Raw genomic sequence first — 20,871 nt, forward strand, 5'->3', positions numbered from 1 at the left:
GTTATTCTCCTGTGTATTCCCTTGTCTCAGATGGTATGAGTTTGCTGGGAATTGTCCTCATCTGAGATTTGTGAATTGCTGTTCAAGAAATTGCCACTAATTACCTAAACAAAAAGATGTGGATGCTTCATAAAGGTCTAAAACAGGAGGAAAGCTTCCTGGCTTGTACACATGGTAGGTTTCCCTTCCTATACTACAATTTAGCTGCCATTCTCAAGGATAGGATTTTCGCCTCTAGTCCGTAATTATGAGGCTAGATAAAGATGTAAGGGAATATTTAGATTAAATGTCAGCAAAATCATTGGGTAACTCTATGTAACAGTCAGGCAGTAGAACAAGCTGCCAGGAAGGCTATGCCATTCACATTTCATTTTCCAGAACAGGCTAGCCTTTTTTTTCTACTAAAATGATGTTAGATAATTAATCTTGTTGGGGTGGCCAAGGACAAACAAAGCTGAACCGTAGATGTTTCTCCTTTTCATCTGGAATGATTCTATAAATTGTGCAGTTCTGTAGAAATCAATAATTGATCTGTTAGATGGATAAATCCCAATCAGCAGATAAAATATAAATGGAGCTGCACTACTCTGAATTGGGTCAAATTGCGTTGGAAGTGGGTCAAGCCTTTAGGAATCCTTCCCTACGGTTGATTATAATGAGTGCACAAGGTTTTAAAACCAGCTTACTGGTTTTAATCAGCAATAGCTGGTATGATGAATTACTGCTGTGTATATAAATACTTTAATTAAGCAGTGCTTTATGAAGATAGTATAGTTGTACCATTGTAAACTCTGAGACTGATCCAGCAAAGTTCTGAGTAAACAGTTGAAATGTTAAATTCATTAGGCACTCAAGACTTCCAGCATTTGACGCAATCAAACCTATGATCTGACAGACAATGCGAAAGACCTCGTTTTGCACATGGCTTAAATATTCATCTGGGGCTGTAGCTGGTTTTAATTTTTAAGGTATTGATCCACAGCCTACTTTGATCTAATTGTATATAATCAAAAACCTGAACCAATATTATTAATAAGTACCCAATTATAGAAAATATGTTCTTGAGGCATATGAAATACAAATCCTTATTTCCTTGAAGAAATGCAGAGATATACCAGGCATGTGAAAGTCTGCTGCAGTGCCTTCTCACAGGAGTATAAATGCAAAAGATGTGCATAGAATTTAGTGTTTGCAAAAGTGCCTGTACAGTTAATCACGTGTCATTTTGAATGTTTTTTTGGTTTTGTTTTTGACACATGCACAAACTGACTGTGCTTGCCAGGTGAAAATGATCTTCTGAGTTTGGATGATAAATTTGTTTTATTCAGTAATTGAATATTATAGAGTCCACTGAAAAAGATTTTAGTTGGTTTACCTTGCTGTATAGGATTAAGAGTCATTCCTCAGATGTTTGCCTGATACTAAACTCCCTGCATGTCCATATTTACACTAGCATTTGTCTGCTCCTGACTCACACTAAAATATGGCATATCTCAGCCCTAGTACCTCAGAACAAACTAGGAGTTTTCTTACATTCCTGGGTGGTTTGCAGTTCCAAAAGAGCACCCCGTTGGGTGCACCTTTGCTCAGGACATCCCTGTGCCTAGCAGGCAGAGCACCCATGTGAAAGGTGCGTAGTTCAGATTTGGTTCCATCCTCTGCCTGCTTGATGTGGAGCAGGGATTTGCATCCAAATCTCTCTTTATTCTGAAGTTACTGAACTGCTCCTGAGATATATCTGGAGTGAATTTCTAAGCCTTTAATGCTGGATCTTTTTTTGCCATGTACAAATAGCTAAATATTAATTTACCACGAAGAAAGTGCAAAATGACAGTCCAGGAGCTGAGGCATTCATCTAGAGTGGGGGAGAGCTGAGTTTAGATCCCTCATCCAGATTGTTCAGGGAAGGAACTTAAACTCTTATTTGCTGTATCTCAGAGGAGTGCTCCTGTGACTGACCTAGGGGGCCAAGTGGGATTAACAGGAATTTCTCTTTCTTGTCACAAAAAAGTATTGGGTCGGTTCTAGGATATATTTGCACGATTAATTGAGCCCATATTTGTGTTTGACCTCGATGCCTAGGTTTTTTGGTAAGCCCCATCATTGAATCTCCTGGCCAACACAGCTGGAAACAGAAGTGGAATGTTGTATTTCAACAGTCATAGACCTTTGAAGTGCTTCATTACCAGATTATCTTAAACTATTTAAAATGGTAGGAAATTTCAAGAAATAACCTAAGCCAAAACATATCAGTGCAACAGAGTCATCTTTGGCTGAACTCAGTTTCTGTTGTTTGTGTGCTCAGCTCTATTTGTACAGGTTTAACTGACAGCAGGATTTTTTTTTTATGAGCAGGTATTGTTTTCTTTAGTAGCCTTTTTACAAACATTTCTTCCAAACATTTGTTCTTTAACTCTTTTCAAAGCTACAGGTGATAAATCTGTATGTAAGAAGAGAATAATTTGGTAGATCTATGTTTGTTTTCATTCATCTTTCTTTTGTAAGATGGTCATCTCAGAAGATGAAATCTGCCTCACCTCTGATATCAATGAAAAGTCAAATAACTTACACAGATATTTGTGCCTGGGCAAATTGTCTTTGTCCACCTTAAAGAAAGGCAATTCCAGAATGAAACTCAATCTTGTCCTTAGGTATGTGTCTACAGTAGACCAAGCAAATCATGCTCTATAAGAAATGCCTGTTTTCCTCAACATCTTGACAGGGACCCTGGACAAGGTAGTTGATACATAGAAGTCTACACCATACTCATCGAGGTGTGGACAGATGAATTGCACCAAATCTTCTAATTAATAAACAGTGTAGTGGCCATGAAAGGGAGGAATTAACTACAGTAATAATAATGAGCTATATCAAGCACTGTTCAGTAGGTTTGAAATCTGCAGTCATTTCTCACATAATAAAGCTTAAATAATCAAGTTCAGACACTTATTATTTACTCCCTTTGGATCTCGCAAAAATACTTTGGTGCTTCTGAAGAGTAAATCAAACAAAATTAAATCTATAAATTTGAGAACTCAGCATCCTTGCTGACAAAGCCCAAACTATATTTTTTAGTAATGCCAATTAATAATAAATTAAGATTAAGTTCATTTCAGATTCGCCCTCACCACAGTAATTTGGAGAACAAAGCAAATCTGAAGACTAGTTCCTCAGAGCAGGACTGGTAGGGATATCACCCTGAATGACTTATTCTAGCAGGACAAAGGGAAAAAGGAGGCTTTAACATCCTAACTTATACTGCTTGGGTGCATAAAGTTTTCTAGAACATGCAAATCATGGTAAACTCAAAACAGTTACACCATCCATAAACCGGGAAGCTTTCAGCAAGATCACAGATGCCAGATTCTGTTGCACTTCTTACCCTCTCTATGGCTGAACTCTGAATGGGAAGGTCCATCCACAGGTGAAAAGGACTTTTGTTAAGGTCATGCTTCAGCCTTTAGACTGACTTTACAGATGGTTAGGAACAAGAATGTATTTCAAAAAATTGAGCATATTACTTTTGTAATAGATAACGGTGTGAGAAATTATTTTGCATGTGTATTTATGACGCCAAAGCTCAGTTGTACCTGAACAGTGTAGTTGGGTTAGGAACTCAACAGCCTGTGAAATGGTGAGACTTTCTTGTGTGTGCTAGCTTACGTTTCTTCAGCTGAAGACTGTCATGTCTGAGCAATGTTGTGGGATGTATCATCTCAGGCTGATGAGTTTAGTGCCGGAATGAACTTTAAGAGCACAGGAATTGTTGGTGTCATACCTGGGGTTTGGAGACTTCGTGGGCTCCCTGACACAACTTTCTGGTTGCTTGTTGTCTTACACTTGCTGGACCGCTGTGGCTGACTCTGTCCCCTTGTGATGCCTGCTGTTCAGTGCAGTAAGCCAGACGGTTTGGTATCTGCAGCATAGTAGCCCGAGTACAGACAAAGCTAACTCCTCTGTCTCTCTCTTATCAAATCTGTTATCCACACAGAATATTTTTACAATCAGAGCTCTGCAGCAAAAAAAAATTACACTGTGTTTGGCTATAAATATATAATTTTAAATCTTTCTCTTCTGGAATATTATTTTTCTTTTTTTAATATTTCTTAATATTTACTAAATTTTGCTAAATGTGGTAAGCCTGTTTAATACCTGGGAAAGAGATCTAAATATTTTAAAAGTTATGTTTTGCAGTTTTTGTTTTGCTTGGCAATCAAATAAAGTTGCAAGATTAATTTATTTTTAGAAAGAAAATAAAAAAAAATATCGTTTATACAGTAATGAGAACTGTAAGTCCATTTCATCAATTCACGATTTATTTCCACCAAAAACGAAATACTGAGAAAAATTGTAACTTCATTTGGAGATAGTCCTTTTAAAACTCGCCTTAAAACTTTCTTTTATTTGTGATCGCTATTAAAGCTATAGTAATATAATTTTAGAAAAATATCATCTGAGCTGGCATGCTCTTAACAAAACGTAGTTGTGATAATTCTGTGCAACTTGATCTTCAAGAGGCTTCGTTTCTTTCTGATATAGAACTAAATTAGTCATACACAGATTCCTCTAAGAAAATGTCTCATGCAAGAAACAGAGAAATTCAAGATTCTTCAAATGTATTTTTCACCAAATTATGTGTATAGTGCTCTCTTGATTATTAAATTACACTCTGTGCTAGGTCATGGTATAGAATAAATTATTATCATTTGTTTTAAGTGAATGGAAATTAGATAATTAAGAAGCATAATATTGGGTTTCAGATAGCAGGTAATTTTGTGTTTAAGCTCAATGAAAGGTTTGGATGGGGTGTAAAGAAGGTGACTTTTATTAAGGAAATAGGAGCAGAAAATTGCACCACTTCAAAACAGACTTACTCAATTTCTCTTACTAAAATCAGTTGGCAGGCTTTCACAAAAACAGTATTAACTATTGATGGTTACAGACAACGTGCAAGCTAGATCATAAGATGGATTTAGTTTTTCCTTTTAGTTGAATGCTGTTATCTTTCAGCAGTATAGGTTTCACAGCATTTCCTAAAAACCTTCTGAGATTTGGAAAGCCCCACTGAAGGAGACAAAAACAGTGGATCTGAGAACATCATACCTTGAGTTTAAAAAATCGTGATGATTTTATACATTATCAAAAAAGTATCAATTTATGTTTTCTGTCTGTTTGTTCATTACTTTATTTTTATAGGCAAAATCAGGAAACTCAATAGGACAGATTTATAAACAAAAATCACAAACCAAGTAGGTATACTATTCTGGTTGGTGAATTGTTGTTTTTGAACTGGACCTGGTTGAATGAGACCTGTAACTCTTTGACTTTTTCTGAAAAACTTCAAAATGGTAGTCCTATGCCCAAAACAGTTGATTAGTTTCGAGGAACTTAGACTCTCCAGATAGGAGAAGATTAAGGACTTAATGACAGGTTAAAAGGCCTGCAAATATTTCTTTTGGGGGTATTATGGATCTACATGGCTGTTTCCCAGAGCTCTGGTCTCTCCAGGGTTAGCTGCTATAACTTTTGGTAATGAAGCAAGGCGAAGCAGTGTCCTTGTCCTCCCACCAGCTCTCTGTACCTCCCACCTTTTGAGCCTTCTGGTCACTGGGCTCAGCATGGTTGCCCTACCTGACTGCTGAGCTGTGTCCCACACCTGTATGTGTATTAGCCTGCTCTCTGGTCTCTCTCTGGTCCCTCTATCAGTCCTCCTGATCTTGCAAAATATTTTTCAGCCCTATAATCCTGATGAAATTTAAAAACAACAATGAGAAACAATGAAATTTTGGCACAGGTTAAGTTTTTTTGTTGGCTTTATTAGGGACAGTTGAGGTATATTGCCATATAAACATGATATTTTTGGTATATTGGGGTGGGGAGCCATGAAGGAATCCAATATTTTGAAGGTAGGAGCATGAACTGGAAAGGACTGTGGTGTTAATGGCTAGTCCAGAAGAGTGCATAAAATTTTCTTGGTAGCTCCACCATCCCTCCCACACACATGCACAAGAAACACCAGAAAACCCATGATGTGCCATCTTTGTACAAAACAGCAGCTTCAAAATCTGCCAGAACGACTAGGGGCACATGCACGGGAAAGAAATAACCCAAGTGATGAAGCAGGTTGAGACAGTCTTAATACTGGTTGCAGAAGTGAGAATCACTTTCACATGCATGAATTGCTACACTGGTATCCTCTACAGCTCAGGTACAAACAGCATCTGCAGAAAGTCTGTCTCCTGGATTAGGCTATGGAAGTTCTAGAATGTTTTCCATTTAAGTGAGAAATGGATGTATTCCATTTCTAGGATTAGATCCACTGCTGCATGCCAGAAATTATTCAACAGAGCAAGGCAAAACAAGCTACAGTTCAGTGTTGGTGCATACATGGGAAATGGGCGCTGCCAAAGAGCAGTGCTCGGCTGTGAATGGCGTGATTGAAAAGGAGCTAGCGACTCCTCTTGCAGCAAGGCCAGAGCAGAGGAGAATACCACACGAGCACCGTTCTGTTCAGCAGCTGTGTTTTCCCCCATATTTACACGTGCTACTGATGCAATGAGGAGTAACGTGGTCTAGTTGAGCGAGAAAGTTATTTAAGCAGGGTGGGTGGGCTTTTGGCACAGGCAAACCCTGTCTTAGCACTTGTTGTGACATGCAATAGATGCTATAAATCTTGGCCCCTTTGCTGTCCCTTCTCTTTCCTGGTCCTGATCCTACCAGAACCAAGACCAGGACATCTCTGTTCCTCTGAGAAAGTCAGGAGGTGCTAGATGCTGAGAAGGTGACACTGTTGAGGTGAGGAGAGTGTCAGGAATAAGGAAAGGATTGTAAATGGACTTTGAGGGCCCTGGGTTTCCAAATATTCAGTGCCTGGGGCTCGAGGCACTGGTGTCACACAAGAAGTGTGACTGCTTCTCTAGGATATGTTTCATACGTTTCTGGCTGCTGCGTGCTCGTGGGTTTTGACCCTTTTTTGTCTTAGAGACAATTGTTCTTGTTTTAATCAAAGTTACTTGAATCTAGAAACAAGTGATTTGTGCTAGATTTTTCTGTACCTACCCAAAACGCAGGAAAGCAAGAGAACATTTTTACATCTTATACTGAGAAGCAGTTAGTAAGAGCATTCGACTTGCACTGCCAGCTCCCACTAAGCTGTGAAGGCTATTGCATAAGAAGCAATTGTGTACAAGAAGGCGAAGAAGCAAAAACTGTATCTAAATAGTCTTTTTCTAATACAGTTTTGTACTGAGGTTCTTAAAATTTGGAGGGTTAAAGATTTATGGTCAAATAGGTAAAGTAGTTGCTTTTCTTAATTCTGCTCACTATATAAAACACGTGGCATAGATTGTGATCCTGCTCCATTCAATCTTTTATTTCCTTCGTGAAACATTCTGTAATTTAAATTTCCATTGAATGCTGTAACTAGCGAGGGATTGGTAGCAGTTTCTTAGATATATACGCACTGAGGTACATACTCACTTACTTCGGGGAAGATTTAATTACCCTGCTCACGTTTTACTGGCTGTGGTTTTGACTTCCAAAGTTGTCACAATTAAAGTCCGTGGGACAATTGACTTTTGTAGATAGCTTATAGTAATACTTTGCTAACAGTTTCAGGGGAAAGCTTTTTGAAATATTTTTTTCTTGGAACAGTTTTTGGAATTTCCTGCTTCCAGAATTTGTCTTGCTCTCATCAAACAAACCTCAGCTTTCTTTGCTCATCATGCATCTACAGTTTTAGCATTCTCTCAGACAAAAGATATAAGATTATGCTAGAACAGGGAGGCAAATATCCCTCACGTTTGAGATAGTAGAATTTTTCAAGTTTTTATGCCAGTTTTAATGAAAAGCTGATGACATTCATTTTGTACACTGGTTTTCCAGAGTTTTGTGCATCTACAGCGGTTATTTAATCTAATCTTTTATGCCCAGCCAATTGTAAAGTCTCTGCTGTTCTTTACTGTCATACTGCAATACAGTGATACATGAGAAAAAAATGCATACTTCTGCTTTTCTAGTTTTAATCAGCTTTTCAAGGATTTTTGCTTTATATTATATTTCATTCCTACAGGCATAAATCCTGGCCTTTTGTAACAAGTTAATGTTCAAGCTAAAATCATCATTGCTGTATGCTATCAATTTTCTGGGCAGAACAGATTCTTTCAAACTATGAGTGTTTTGTCAAATTGTTTTCTCTCAGTACCTAAAATACTAGTTTTGATGCTGGAAACTCTTAGATAGTGTGTTTAATACGCACAAAAATAAAGCTATGCTTAAGCATAAAAGCTTGTGTGATCTGGCAGTGCTTTGCCAGGCAACTTTATTTCAGAACTGTCTGTCTGGTGTATTATATAACTGCTCTATATTAATTATTAAATCCTTTATTATTTAGAGTAATTACAATTTAATGGCTGTAGCTTTCCACGGGAGGTTTTTTCTCTTAATGCAGGCCTGTTTTCTGTAGCTATTCAAACTCCAGATGAAGAAACAAAAGGAAAAATAAATCAGAATTTAACATTAAACAGCACAACAATGAAGCATGCAATATTTTAGAAAAATTTTGAAGCAATCATTAAAGATAAAATCAGGGACTATCACTTCAGAACTCTTCTTCATATCTTAATCAGTCTTCTAAACCACTTTCTTTGCTCTTAGAAAAATATGTGTTTTTTCTAATTAGTACTAAGAGGAGATTACTGTTGGCTCTGTTTCCTCCTTTCTGTTTTTTCCAGTGGATTAGTAATACAAAGAGATTACTAGAAACAGGCTAAAGCAAGCAGAGGTTCACGGAGGTAGGAGGAAAATGAAGTTACTTCTCTGGAACTTTGACTTTTAACAAGTTCCAGTTGGATTGTGTTTCGTTCCTCTTGAATACAAGATCAGCTTACAGGTTAAAAAAATATCTAACCAAACCAAAATAGTTTTCTTGAATAGGCTTTCTTTTGCAAATACTATTGTTGTTCTCCTGTAAGTTTTAACACCATTAGAATTTGAAAGGAAAAATAAAGAAATAGTAGTGGTGATAAATATTGAATTTTAAGACTAGAATGCATCCTACAAAAATGTACTGGTAGTAACTGGAAGAAGCCAAACAGCTCTGCCAACATGAAAAATATGTATCAGAGCAGATTAAATTCTGATTTGACTATTACTGTCATCTTACTTTTCAAAACTGTTTTGGCCTCATCCTGACATACAATTCACGTACACGTACATCCAAAAAAAAAGGGGTGTCAAATGGAAATTCATAAAGTGAGAAATATCTTTGTAGAGGCCTGTTGGGCTGGACTGGTACACAGAACATTTCAAATGCTGGTTTTTGAAAACCCACCATTTCTTTTCTATATCACCAGTCTTCTGTGAGTGGATCCATCTCCTGGATCTGTCTCTTAAAGCTTGTGAGAACTGAATAGGGCATGGGCATTTTTTCTAGCTGCCAATATTTCGCATAGAGATTTCATGTCTTCCAGTGCCTTGGGGGATGGGGCTGCACAGCATCCCCACCTGAACCCCCCGACCAGTGCCCCAGGCGTTAGGTTCCTTACATGTGTGCTTACGGTCTCACAGCACCCCTCCTCCTAGTGCGTACCTCAAACTTTCCAAGCTTCTTAGGTAGCCTCTTGGGGGTCAAAAAGACAGGCAAGGAACACAGGCTTCAAAGAGGAATTTTCCAGCAGCCACTTCTGCTTGTAAAAACACTCAAAGTAGCACTCCCAAACACAGTTTTCTCACCCCATGAATCATGCGATTCTTTGGTTTGATGGGCGTCCTGGGCTTGTGTAACATTTCTTGTTTTCTCACTCGCTGGTGTGCCGTCCCTAAATGCAGCTGTGACAATCCTGTCCCTGATGGGGAGCGTACCTCCCTGAGGACAGGGAAATACAATCTGTGATCCCATGCGGCTCTAAGCCCCAAGCCGGGCTTCTGCACGGGGAGCTGATTGTCAGGGGAGGGCTAGAGCTTGAAAGGCTCGAGGTCTGTGGCTTTTGATGACTTTTTGAGTCACAGCTCTCATGTTCATCTCAGCAGTGGAAGCTGGAAGAGTGATCTAGTTGAGTATTACCACTTGTGTGCCTTTATAGTCTCCTCACACAAGTGGGCTTTTTGTTGCTCTATTTTTTTTCTGGAATGTTTCCCCTACTCTTCCTGAATATAGTATCTGGAATAAACCAGCCTGGGTAAGTAAAAATTGGCTTTCTTGTACAGGAAAAAGCTCTGGCAACTACCACACAAATTACGAGACAGAAAAGTGCATAAAGTTTGCAGCTTTGTATAAATGTGTTCAGCGCTGCCTCAGCTACCTTATTTTGCATCTTAGGATGAGGGCAGTGGGAATTCTGCCTTTGGGTTCAACCCTGAACTGTGAAGAAGATATTCAAAGCTCTTTATGAGCTACAGTGTTTTCACAGGCCACCTGGTGTAATGGCAAGAGCGGATATTAAAGGGCATAGTGAGTAGTTCAGATCCAACACTCGTATTACGCACAACAGCTGCTGCTCTCCTCCCATCTCAGGCATGGTAATTGTGAAACTCCAGCCTCTGAATAATGTATTCTTGACTCTGAAAAAGTTTAAGGATGCAGTGCGTAAGGAAGAAGCCAGAGCATCTCGTTTTCTGACCTCTCAACTGGAGCAGACCAGGCACAGCCTGCTGCGAGGCTGCTCAGAGTGTGCCAAGCCCTCCCAGGGGAGGGGAAGCACAACTGTGACAGATGGCAGGGGAAGGCCCTCATCATATAATCGTAGGTATGCATCCAAATGTGCCATAACGGAGCCTTTGTTTTGTCCCTGCTTTGTGTGAGTTAACCAGAAAGTAGGCATGCCTTGCTAAGTGGAGGGAAAAAAAACCAACCTTCTTGTGAGGCATTCAGTCACTTCATCACATCTGTGCAATAGCTGGCTTGCTGCTCTGCTCCTGTCCTCTGGCCAAGCACGCGTCATCTGTGGTGGGTGACATTTTTATTTCCGTCATGTTTTGCATTTAAGCTTGGTTATCATATAAATTAGGAAGGGCCACCCAACCCTCAAAAGAAGGACTGCATCATGCAGCTTGATCTATATGTCTGAGCAGCCCCTGAAAACACAGTGCCAGAGACTTGGCGGCACAGTTCGGGTCAGCTGAATCTGTCCCCAGACCGGGGCTACTGTCAGCGGTTGTGCTGTGCATCACTGCACTGACGAGAAAAGCCTCTCTGGGGAAAGAGGTAACCATCCAAGATTTTCTAAGTAACTGATCTGGGTTTTTTTAATTTGTCTTCTCACCTGCAAAAAATAAGTGATACTCCCCGTCGAACTGAATTTAAAATTTCAGTTAGGTAAGTAATGTGTTTAATAAGTGTAGTGAAACGTTTCTTTTGGGCACCCACAAGAAAATGAAATTCAATGCTAGAATATTAAACATACTGGAGGAGGAAAAGGTCATCCTGATCTTATATCTCATTCAACCAGAGTGTGCAGCTGGGCTGGAGTCAGGGTCATCCAGGTCTCCAGTGCTATCTTTCCTGGCAGGACATCCCCTGGTGCTGGCCAGTCACATCTTCTGTCAGGTTTGTATGGAGAGTTTAAATGCTGAGCCAGCAGATGAAAGCCAGCGTTAGGCTACTGTCTTGGTTGTCTTGTATTTTTCAGCTATAGATGAACTTTAACTTGTTGAGTCAGAAAAGACTGACAGCAGTGCTATTCCCAGTCCTTTCTTCCCTCAATGACACTGCTTGGTGAATTTGCTTAAGTTCATGAGTAACTTTTGGATTAACTAGAAAAACGTTCTCTGGTAATTTGATAATTATTCAAATCTTTCTTTTGCCAGACTCTCCTGATAGTGCACACTGTGCCTACTCAGACTCAGTTTCCAGGGCACCAGAGAGATAATAATTGCATTTATTCCCCTTGGATAAAAGATCTGGAAACACTACTGCTCAGTCATTTCGGGTTTCTTTGGAAGTCTCATAGATTGTCAAAATGGATACGCTGCCATCCTGTGGTTTGCTGTGCCTTATCTTTGAATTAGTGCAGTATCATGGTATATCTTGAATTATGCCTCATGGTTTCTGACGTTTCAGCACTCTGAAATCAAGCTCAAGAGGCAACAAAATGTGGCCACAGCCTCTCTCACTTGCACCTCCACCTCCTGTGCAGTCCTGGCTTCAGTTGTCCCTCTCCCGGAGAGACTCTGACAGACGGAGCTGCTGCTGGGCCCTGGGTTGCTGCCAGGGGTCTTCTCTACAGATCAGTGGCATCCACGTCCAAACCTGTCACTGCCTGGATGGCCCTTCAAACCCGGGAAGCTCCTGGGAGGTCTCCTGGGAAGCCAGCCCACACCTCTGTGTCTGCACAGTTTGATTTCCTAGCACACCCACTGTAGAAAATGGGCTAGTGTATGAGAGTAAAGGTACTGAAAGGCACATAACAATTAATAAAGTTGTGTTATTATTTAATAATTGAGAAAATTCCTTCTCTTGGTGGCTGCCTGTAGTTTTACACATGCGATACTATTTCCCACTATAAATTCTGAGTCAAGAAAAGCACACTGGTATTGGACTCTGCTAGGAAGAGGTGATTCCAAGTGATAAGTGAAACAAATATCAGTTTTTGTCTGTAGACCTTGTTACATTTAGATAAATATTAATATTAAAAAACACGTGTATACTTACGCTCTGAGGTACTGTATGACTTCAAAGAATAATTTACTGTGGCAAATAAACTCTCAGAATGATGAGAATTTTCATTCTCTGAAAAGTTAATCAAATCATAAGAGAGGATGAACAATAGAATAGCAAAACCCTTAGCTGGATTGAGATGTTGCAGTTATTGCACATGCATGTATCCTGAAATATAATCATGCCATACCTATTTGAATATTTGTTTCTATGATCTGTTAACTTCCTTAATGGAGATAAAGGTAATTCAAATTACTGACATCATATGTTTCAGTGGTTATACAGTTTGATTAGGATTCTCAGTTAAGATTTTATGCTAGAAGTATTAAAACCCAAAAAAGTGTGATCTTGTATACAACCTCATTTCAAACTATCAAGGAATTTATTAAACATCCTAAGAAACAGGAACTTCTTTTTAGAAGAATTAATGTAAGCTGTGTACACTTGCTTCATCACACCAGTCATTATACTTCATGCATAATCTGCCTTCATTATTGTATATTGTTTATACCTCCTGAATTAAAGGTATAATGATGATATTAACAATTCAGATTTTAAGAAGTAATTGTTTTAAACTCGAAGTCATTATTTTTTATTTCATTGTATATCTCTTTGATACATAATATATAAATACCTAATATATTTAGGTACTAAATCTACATGAATTGTATTACTAAATTTCTATGCAGAGGTAGAAGCCAGTCAAACAAACAAAATAGGAGACAGATGAAAAATCAAGAAGGTAAAAACAAAGGTTAAAAAGAATCAGTAAAATTAATTTTTGTAAGCTTTTAAAAATGCAGATGCTTGAACTTTTTATGGAAAAATCTTTTTGGGCTATAAAACGACTAGATTTTTTATGAGTTCAGGTTACTTAATGACATTTTATGTGCTGCTTGCTTACTTGCTTGCTATGTCCTGTTGGCTAAATACCATTACTAACGTAGTGAAATAAGCCCAGGGTTAAGACTTCTTAGCTTTTATCCTGACTCTAAGACTGTTTGGCCTTTGGCTGGCTTAACCTTTCTGTCTGTTTTGCTTTACGGTTGAATGAAAGATAGGACTTGAGAACTGGCTATGAAGAGTAATTATCACTTGCTATATATACTGCTTTCATAACTCAGGATTTCCTGTAAGTTGTGTGCACTGGAATCCGGGATTTCAGAAATAAAACACTAGACAAGAACTTCAAGTGAAAGAAATAGTTATGCAGGAGTTAAAGGTGAAGGTAATATTTCTTTGGGCAAAACAGATTTTTAACTCTAATTACAAGGGTAAAAACTGTGGTAATTCAAATCCTTGCAAAGGTAACATATTTTTCTTCCTTGATTCTTTCTTTTCTGGCAACTTCTGCTGAAGAATAATCTTCTGTCTGACCTGACATTTTCTTCCTTATTTGAACTGCCATTCTTAATCTCAGCATTTCTGTCTTTAAAGAAAGCAATGGTTGCCTACAAGTGGATGGAAATTCATGAAAAAGGCTTTGCTCATTCATTATTTATAAGCTTCTCTAGTGATTTTTTTTTTTAATTGGAAACCTGCAATGTGTATTGGTTATTCTACAGGATCCACAACATGAGATGTTTCTGTATTTATTATGAAGGAAATTAGTTTTTGTGATGCTTGGTTTAATTCAGTAATGTAAAGGCAATCAAAACAGCATTTCCAGCTCTTGTGGTAGATCGTTGTTTTGTGTAACAGCTTTCAAAATGAGTGACTCAAAGGTAAGACAGGTTAGAAGAGACTTTGCAGGCAATTTGCACAGGACTCACTGAGATATGGGAGTGTTCTCAGACTTGCCATCACTTTGCAGTCTCCAGCTTAGGTTTTTCACCGTTTGTGTTTGGCCCATTTTCTTTCCTGGGACTTGTTCTCTGAATACTGTTGGTCACAGGGTTGCTGTCTCTCAGCGTGGCATGTTAGCGCTTCAGAAGCCTCTGCAGTAGGCAATAGAGGGAATGAGAAAGAAGAGCTAAGACCTGTCAGCGACAAATGATTGCTAGGTGACTGACATTTTAAAGTACTAAAGAAAAACATTCACTCTTTAAAAGGCAATGTGACCAGAAGCCAAATTGGAGAAAGGCAAACCTCAGGACACCATAAAGTAATGTGTCTGTGCACCCTTCGTCTCTGGACTGAAGCTGTCAATGAGTTGCCAATAGCTTGTGAACTGTGAACTTTCAGATAGGTTAGCTGTGTCTTTGAAAGTGTGAGTACTTGTGCAGTGGCATGATTTTTGATTCATATATAGGGGATTGATTTGAAATTTGAAATTAAAATCTTTCCAAACGTGTCATTCTCTTCCTAAGGATCTTTAAGCATTTCAGGTGTGTATGGTCCATGCTCAGTTTCACCTACTGGTGGCCACTTGGGCATTTTCAGAAATTCTTCTGAGATCTCATGAGTAGATATTTCCCAAAGCTGCCAGAAGTCTGTTGGGCTGCGATGCATTCATGAGGAACAATGTGCAAGAGCTGAATGTTTCTGTTGTAGGGCAAGGTTTAATAATATTGGATCCTGAGATAGGCTGCTAAGTGCTGAATATGCAGCAAGATTTTCTAATGTGCCAAGAATCTAATCACTCCCATTGAACTACGATGGTTAAGCAAGAGGGGATGTTGACAAAGAATGTGAGAAGGGACTGTTCAGCTGATGTCAGAGGAAGGTTTTAGAGAGTACAGGGATAATTTCCTGAGTGGAGAAGCAGGAGGAGCTATATAAAAATTTTTTTTAAAACTTTTCAAGGAGAAGGAGACATGGAGGTGGCACCTTATGCAGGGATGTTTTTTCAGGACAAACCAAGACCTAGATATTGTGCATGCTTTCAGCTATAGGTTGTGTCTTTCTTCTGCTGTTTCTAAGTTCCGAATAGCCTAAGTGCCCTTTAGATGAGAAACCTCAGTGACCCTTAACTTATCTGGATGATAATCCATAGTAAGTTTATTAAATTTACTTTAAAATCTACTTTATAATTGTTGGAAAGTGAATACTCATCACTTGCACATGTTCGTCTTTGCAGTTTGCATGGAATTCTAACTTTATAAAGAGCTGCAGACACAACAAAGTATTAGTAGTGTCAAGCTATGGTAAGCTGTTTAGAGCTTTGAGGTCCTTAATTTTCATTTACAGCCATGTGGTTTGGGCACCACAGTAGTGTTAGGGCAGACCTGTTAATTTCTCTTTGTTCTGGTGGGCTAGACAAAATTTTTTACACTGGTATAATCAACTAGACATGTAGGAGTTCATGAATGCATTCATATATCAATATACATATTTTTGTAACTTTGTAGGATTCTGTATCATTTCAGAGTGCCCTTAATATTATAGCCATAAATTATACTGGTGATTATACTGGTGTAATCATGTTTATATTGGCTTAACAGCAGCACCACTAGGGTTATTTGTACCATTTCAATCAGACTGACATACTTGTAGGTGTTATAAGCTTTAGATATAGACAGTGTCTTAGTGTCATTAGGAGCTAGCCAGCATTGTCTACATAGAGGAAAACAAGAAAACCCCTGTCCCGCCTCTTATGCATTGCAAGTGCTTTCTCTCATCCTTAAACATCTCTCAGTAGAAACTATCTTCATGAGGTGTGAATAAGTACACTTATAAAAATGTAGTTGAAATGGAAATTATGGCATATAGTAAAAGGAACTGAAACTAAGCATAGTCTCATCTGAAAATTCTCAGTTGAAGTGGTTATCAGTCGTACTGGCAATCACAACACTGTTGTGCATATTGGTAAGTTTGTTTTACTCAGCTGATGTCAGTTGCAGGATTATTTTTGCTTTTATTCAACAGGAACATGTAACTACCTGGTATGCAATTAAAAATCTGTTGTATTAACTCTGTGAAATATGGCCCAATTAATTAAATGATAGTGTGTCAATTTGTCTGGAGTTGTTTAAAGTAGGCTATAAAATTCTGTAATAAAACATGCAGAAGAAAACATTATAATTCACCTTTAAGAGTAGTTCAGTTCTTTGTTGGCAGAAGGTTTTCATCTTGGCCATATAAGTAATCTATTCTGTGACAACTGATTAATGACAAGGATTAATTTTTTATAATTCTGTTAGGCATAATTTTCAGTGACATGTTTCTGGGCCAGTTTTCTTTGGGTTGATTAGTTTTTGTACTTTTCTGTTCCTGTGTGAAAGAACAGCTGCAGATTCAAGTTCTAAAATCACACCGCTCCTGTCATGGTACGGACAAACATAATCTCACAAAACAAGAATATGTTTTCCCTCATATTTTTCTTCCCCATTTTTAACCTGATCAGGAGGTCTCAATACAATCTCTCCATCATCAATACGGAAAGATAAAGAATAATGAAAGCACTACAGAAAGAAGCCAACATTGTATTCTGAGTATTGTGTCAAGCACTTTGTTGGTGTATTTGTTTGAAGGAGTTCCACTTCCTCCTGTCATTTTGTTGTTGAACACAGACATTTTGACAGATATGAGCTACATTATACGAACAGTATACTGACTTGAATAATTCAGAATTTCCAAAGGGAACTCAAGGGAATGGCATATAGAAAAGCAGAGCCTGCAGTCCCATCCTTAGCTACGCTGGCCTGTGCAATAGAGCGTGAGAGCCATACTGCTGCCTCCTTTCTTCCTTTAATGTTTTTAGGTGACTTTGTCACTGATCACCACTTGTGCTTGGGGAACTGGAAAACAAACAGCTGTAGTTGTACTCCTTGCTGGGAGTACAAAAAGAGCCCAAAGACTGTTTGTGTCTCCCCCTCAGCACCCATGTAATCATACTATGATATCGATAGTATATCCTTCCTCTCAATAAAAAAAAATGGTTTATTTCCATCATAGACTACTTTCCACAATTATAACTACTTCAAGATATCAAATATCTTTATGGCTTTTCATACTATGAAAAGTATCCATATCATGATATGGATAGTATATCCTTCCTCTCAATAAAAAAAATGGTTTATTTCCATCATAGACTACTTTCCACAATTATAACTACTTCAAGATATCAAATATCAAATATAAAATATCAGAGTCACCATCTCTGGATGTGTTTAAGAAAAGACTGGACATGGCACTTAGTGCCATGGTCTAGTTGACAGGGTGGTGTCAGGGCAACGGTTGGACTTGATGATCCCTGAGGTCTCTTCCAACCTGGTTGATTCTGTGGTTCTGTGTGATCTTTATGGCTTTTCTTGACTTCAATAAACCTTGTCATGCACTCTGTGAATTTTCCTTTCCCATTTGTAAGGGACAAGGCACTGATAATGTGGTTCGTAGGTATTAAATGCTTTTTTCCCCACGCTCTTGGGTTTCTGAGTCTCAAAGAGTCTTGCTCTTCAGCTCAGTCCACCATGGAAGTTTGTTTCTCCAAATAGCTCTACCAAGCTCCATTACTACAGTGGCTAACTCCTGGTACCCAAGCAAGTTAGTTGTAGACTACCTCATCTATATTGCACTGCATTGCAGTTACCATCACAGGCACATTCTCAGTGTTACTTCAATTGTACAGGAAGCTCTGTAAGAATTAATAAATGTTGAAAAGGAATGGCATTGTATGTCACATGAAGCAATCACAGAAAAAGTTTCTCAACTGCAGTACCTTAATCAATTAGACCATAGATTTACACTCTCTTTTGTGTATGCTTCCCTACCTATTATGTGCTTTTCACATCTAATCTGGTCCCAGTAAGCGCTCCATACAGAAATGTTCGTGGAGCAATTACTCTTTTCTCTTTGTTGTTCATCAGAGCTATCAGGTTTTAGCCTGTTGCTGTAAAGTTGTGGGTAGACCAACACCAAGGTGCGTGTCCTCCCCATTTGGTATAAGTAGATGCTGGCATCTAATGTGCAAATTGTATGTCAGTATGCATTCAGGTGTTTGTCTTTCTTCTCTCTAGATTGTGTTTTGATGTTTTAGATCTACAGGTAATAGCTGTCATGCTACAAACACAGATGGGAGTGAATTGGTTCCATTTTTAGCAGTAACCATTTTAGCTTTTAGATGACTACTGGGAAGATTTTATTGTTTAAGACTGTTAAGGATTTATGCATATATCTATTTCACAGAGAATTTTCAGCCAGGGACAGAAAGTATAAACTTATATTTACTCATAAGAGTACATAATGCTGTGTGGATGGGCTTTGTGAAACTGCTGCTGGAGACCAGGGAATTGTGCTTTTATTCCAAACTAGTCTTAGGGCCCCACAAGTGGATCATACTCATGTGAAAAGCAAATCAGTTTTCAGAACTGCAAACTCCAGCTTTTGATCAGGGTCTAGTAAATGCCTAGGTATCTCTGCCAGATTTGGAGCCCAGTCTGCAATTCTGGATAAACAATTTTAACAATAAGAAGCGTGGTTTATTTCAGGAAAAATTTTGCCTCCTGTGAGCTCTCTGATTAGTATTAGTCAGCCTGAAGATTTTACTAAAATGGAGCTAGCCGCTCCATTCAGCAGAGCTGAACAGGCACGATCACTTTGATTGAGAAAGGAGTAAAGGTTAATGTGGAGCTGTTGGGTGAAATACAGTCTTTTCAAATTTGCCATCTAGTTCAAGATCATCATCTTCCAAAATCAGTGTCACAAATAGGGTCATGAGCTTAGAATTTAAGTGTAAATTGTGTTGTGCCTGCCTACACATAGAGACCTGAAAGGAAATCTTTGGCTCTGCTGAGTCAGCTCATCAAAGAAAACTTTAGCCCATGTGCCTGTGGTTTATAAGTCTGATCAAAATGTAAAAGTTTTAGTGTAAAAGTGATAATTTAGTAAGTTCCTGCACTTTTAAGCAACACCAAAACCCCTACAGAAATAGCAGAAATTAATTGATGCCAGATGCTATCAGAAGGGTGGGACAAATGTGTGCTGGGGTTCCAGCTACAGTGCCAAGGCAGCAGCCAAACAAAGTATTTCTCTACTCTGTTAGGTACAAGAAGGCCATATATGTGATGATAGTCCCAAAATAGCAGATGAGGGTAACAGTAAAATTTTAGCTCAAGTGCACATAGGTTTTAATTATATAACATAGTATGTTTTGCAGTCAGGGTACTAATGAGTTGCTAATTCCCAGTCAGAATAAGATATTAGATTCCCAGCATATCTATTAACTAGACAGTCTACTCCATACTGCCTGGAGCCTGCCACTGTGACTCCCCTGGGAAATACTTCACTAAGCAAGATGTCCTAGTTGTTTAAATGAGAATGGAACGTGGGATTTAGTCATATCTGTTCTCCCAGCAAAATGCCCTACATGGTGTGAGCCAGTAAGTGTGTGGTCTTTAAGCTGGAGATGTCTGTGCCCAATAAAAATTCCCTGATTATGTAAATGAGTTCTTAAAAATACTTTGCATTTCTTTAAAGAATCAGAAATATTTCTTTCAATGATGTTAGCTGTCTGGCATTCTGCTTTAATAATTCATGCACTTCAGGCATATTTCTTTTCCTTTTGACATACTGTCAAAAAAAGAAGGCAAAATCAGTTAAATAATTGAGAACATGTGAACTGCCATAAACAATCACTCTTGTTTGTTTCTCTGCAGAAAGAAAGGAAGTGAAGGTGGGAGAGTACAACGCTGTGGCTGACACACTGGAAATAATCAACAACAGCATCAGGTTCCAAGGTAGGACAGAAAACTGGAAAAAGTTACAGGAATGACATGGAGAGCTGTATGTAGTATGTAAGACCGCATGCTGTTAAAGAACTGTTTTAGGATTTTTAATATCAAAAAAGCGTGACACTGTAAAAAGAGAAAGGGAACCGAGCTGTGCTTAAAAAAAAATTGAAGGAGAATTCTGAAAAAAAAAATCACAACATTTTGATATTGTGTAATATTTTTTTCATTCCAATGACCAGGAAAAATTCAAATTTATATGTGTACACAAATGTTTTTTGATATTTCAACAAGCTGCAGATATGTCTTTTATTTCATGTCCACCAACCAATAATGTCCTAATTTCATCCCCATTTCCCACTATCTCAGTTCATCTCACCTGAAGGATGCTTGTCTGCACACACAAGAAAGATGTGGTTGTTTTTCTTTGGGAGGTGTTAGAAAACATGATTTCAAAATACCAAGGCTAGCTTTAAGGTGGCCCATGTGAAACAGGGCTGAGAGGGTGTTCAGCCCAGCAGTACTGCAAAGGTCCACAGCAGGCATATAGCTTGTGTTGCTGTATCTTCTTGCCATTTTTTATCCCACGCTTCTCCAAAGTTAACATGG

The 20,871-nt window shown here is 38.5% G+C and overlaps 1 protein-coding gene across 1 annotated transcript in view; it reads left to right on the forward strand.

Moving 5' to 3' along the window:
• GABBR2 (gamma-aminobutyric acid type B receptor subunit 2) overlaps positions 1–20,871 on the forward strand; it is a 523,105-nt gene that overhangs the window by 325,468 nt on the left and 176,766 nt on the right. Inside the window, exon 9 of the mRNA XM_068396715.1 lies at positions 20,191–20,271. Coding sequence (XP_068252816.1) covers positions 20,191–20,271 — 81 coding nt within the window. The remainder of the gene's footprint in view (positions 1–20,190; positions 20,272–20,871) is intronic.

Source organism: Nyctibius grandis, chromosome 3 (assembly GCF_013368605.1).
Source record: "Nyctibius grandis isolate bNycGra1 chromosome 3, bNycGra1.pri, whole genome shotgun sequence".
NCBI classification, from domain to species: domain Eukaryota; kingdom Metazoa; phylum Chordata; class Aves; order Nyctibiiformes; family Nyctibiidae; genus Nyctibius; species Nyctibius grandis.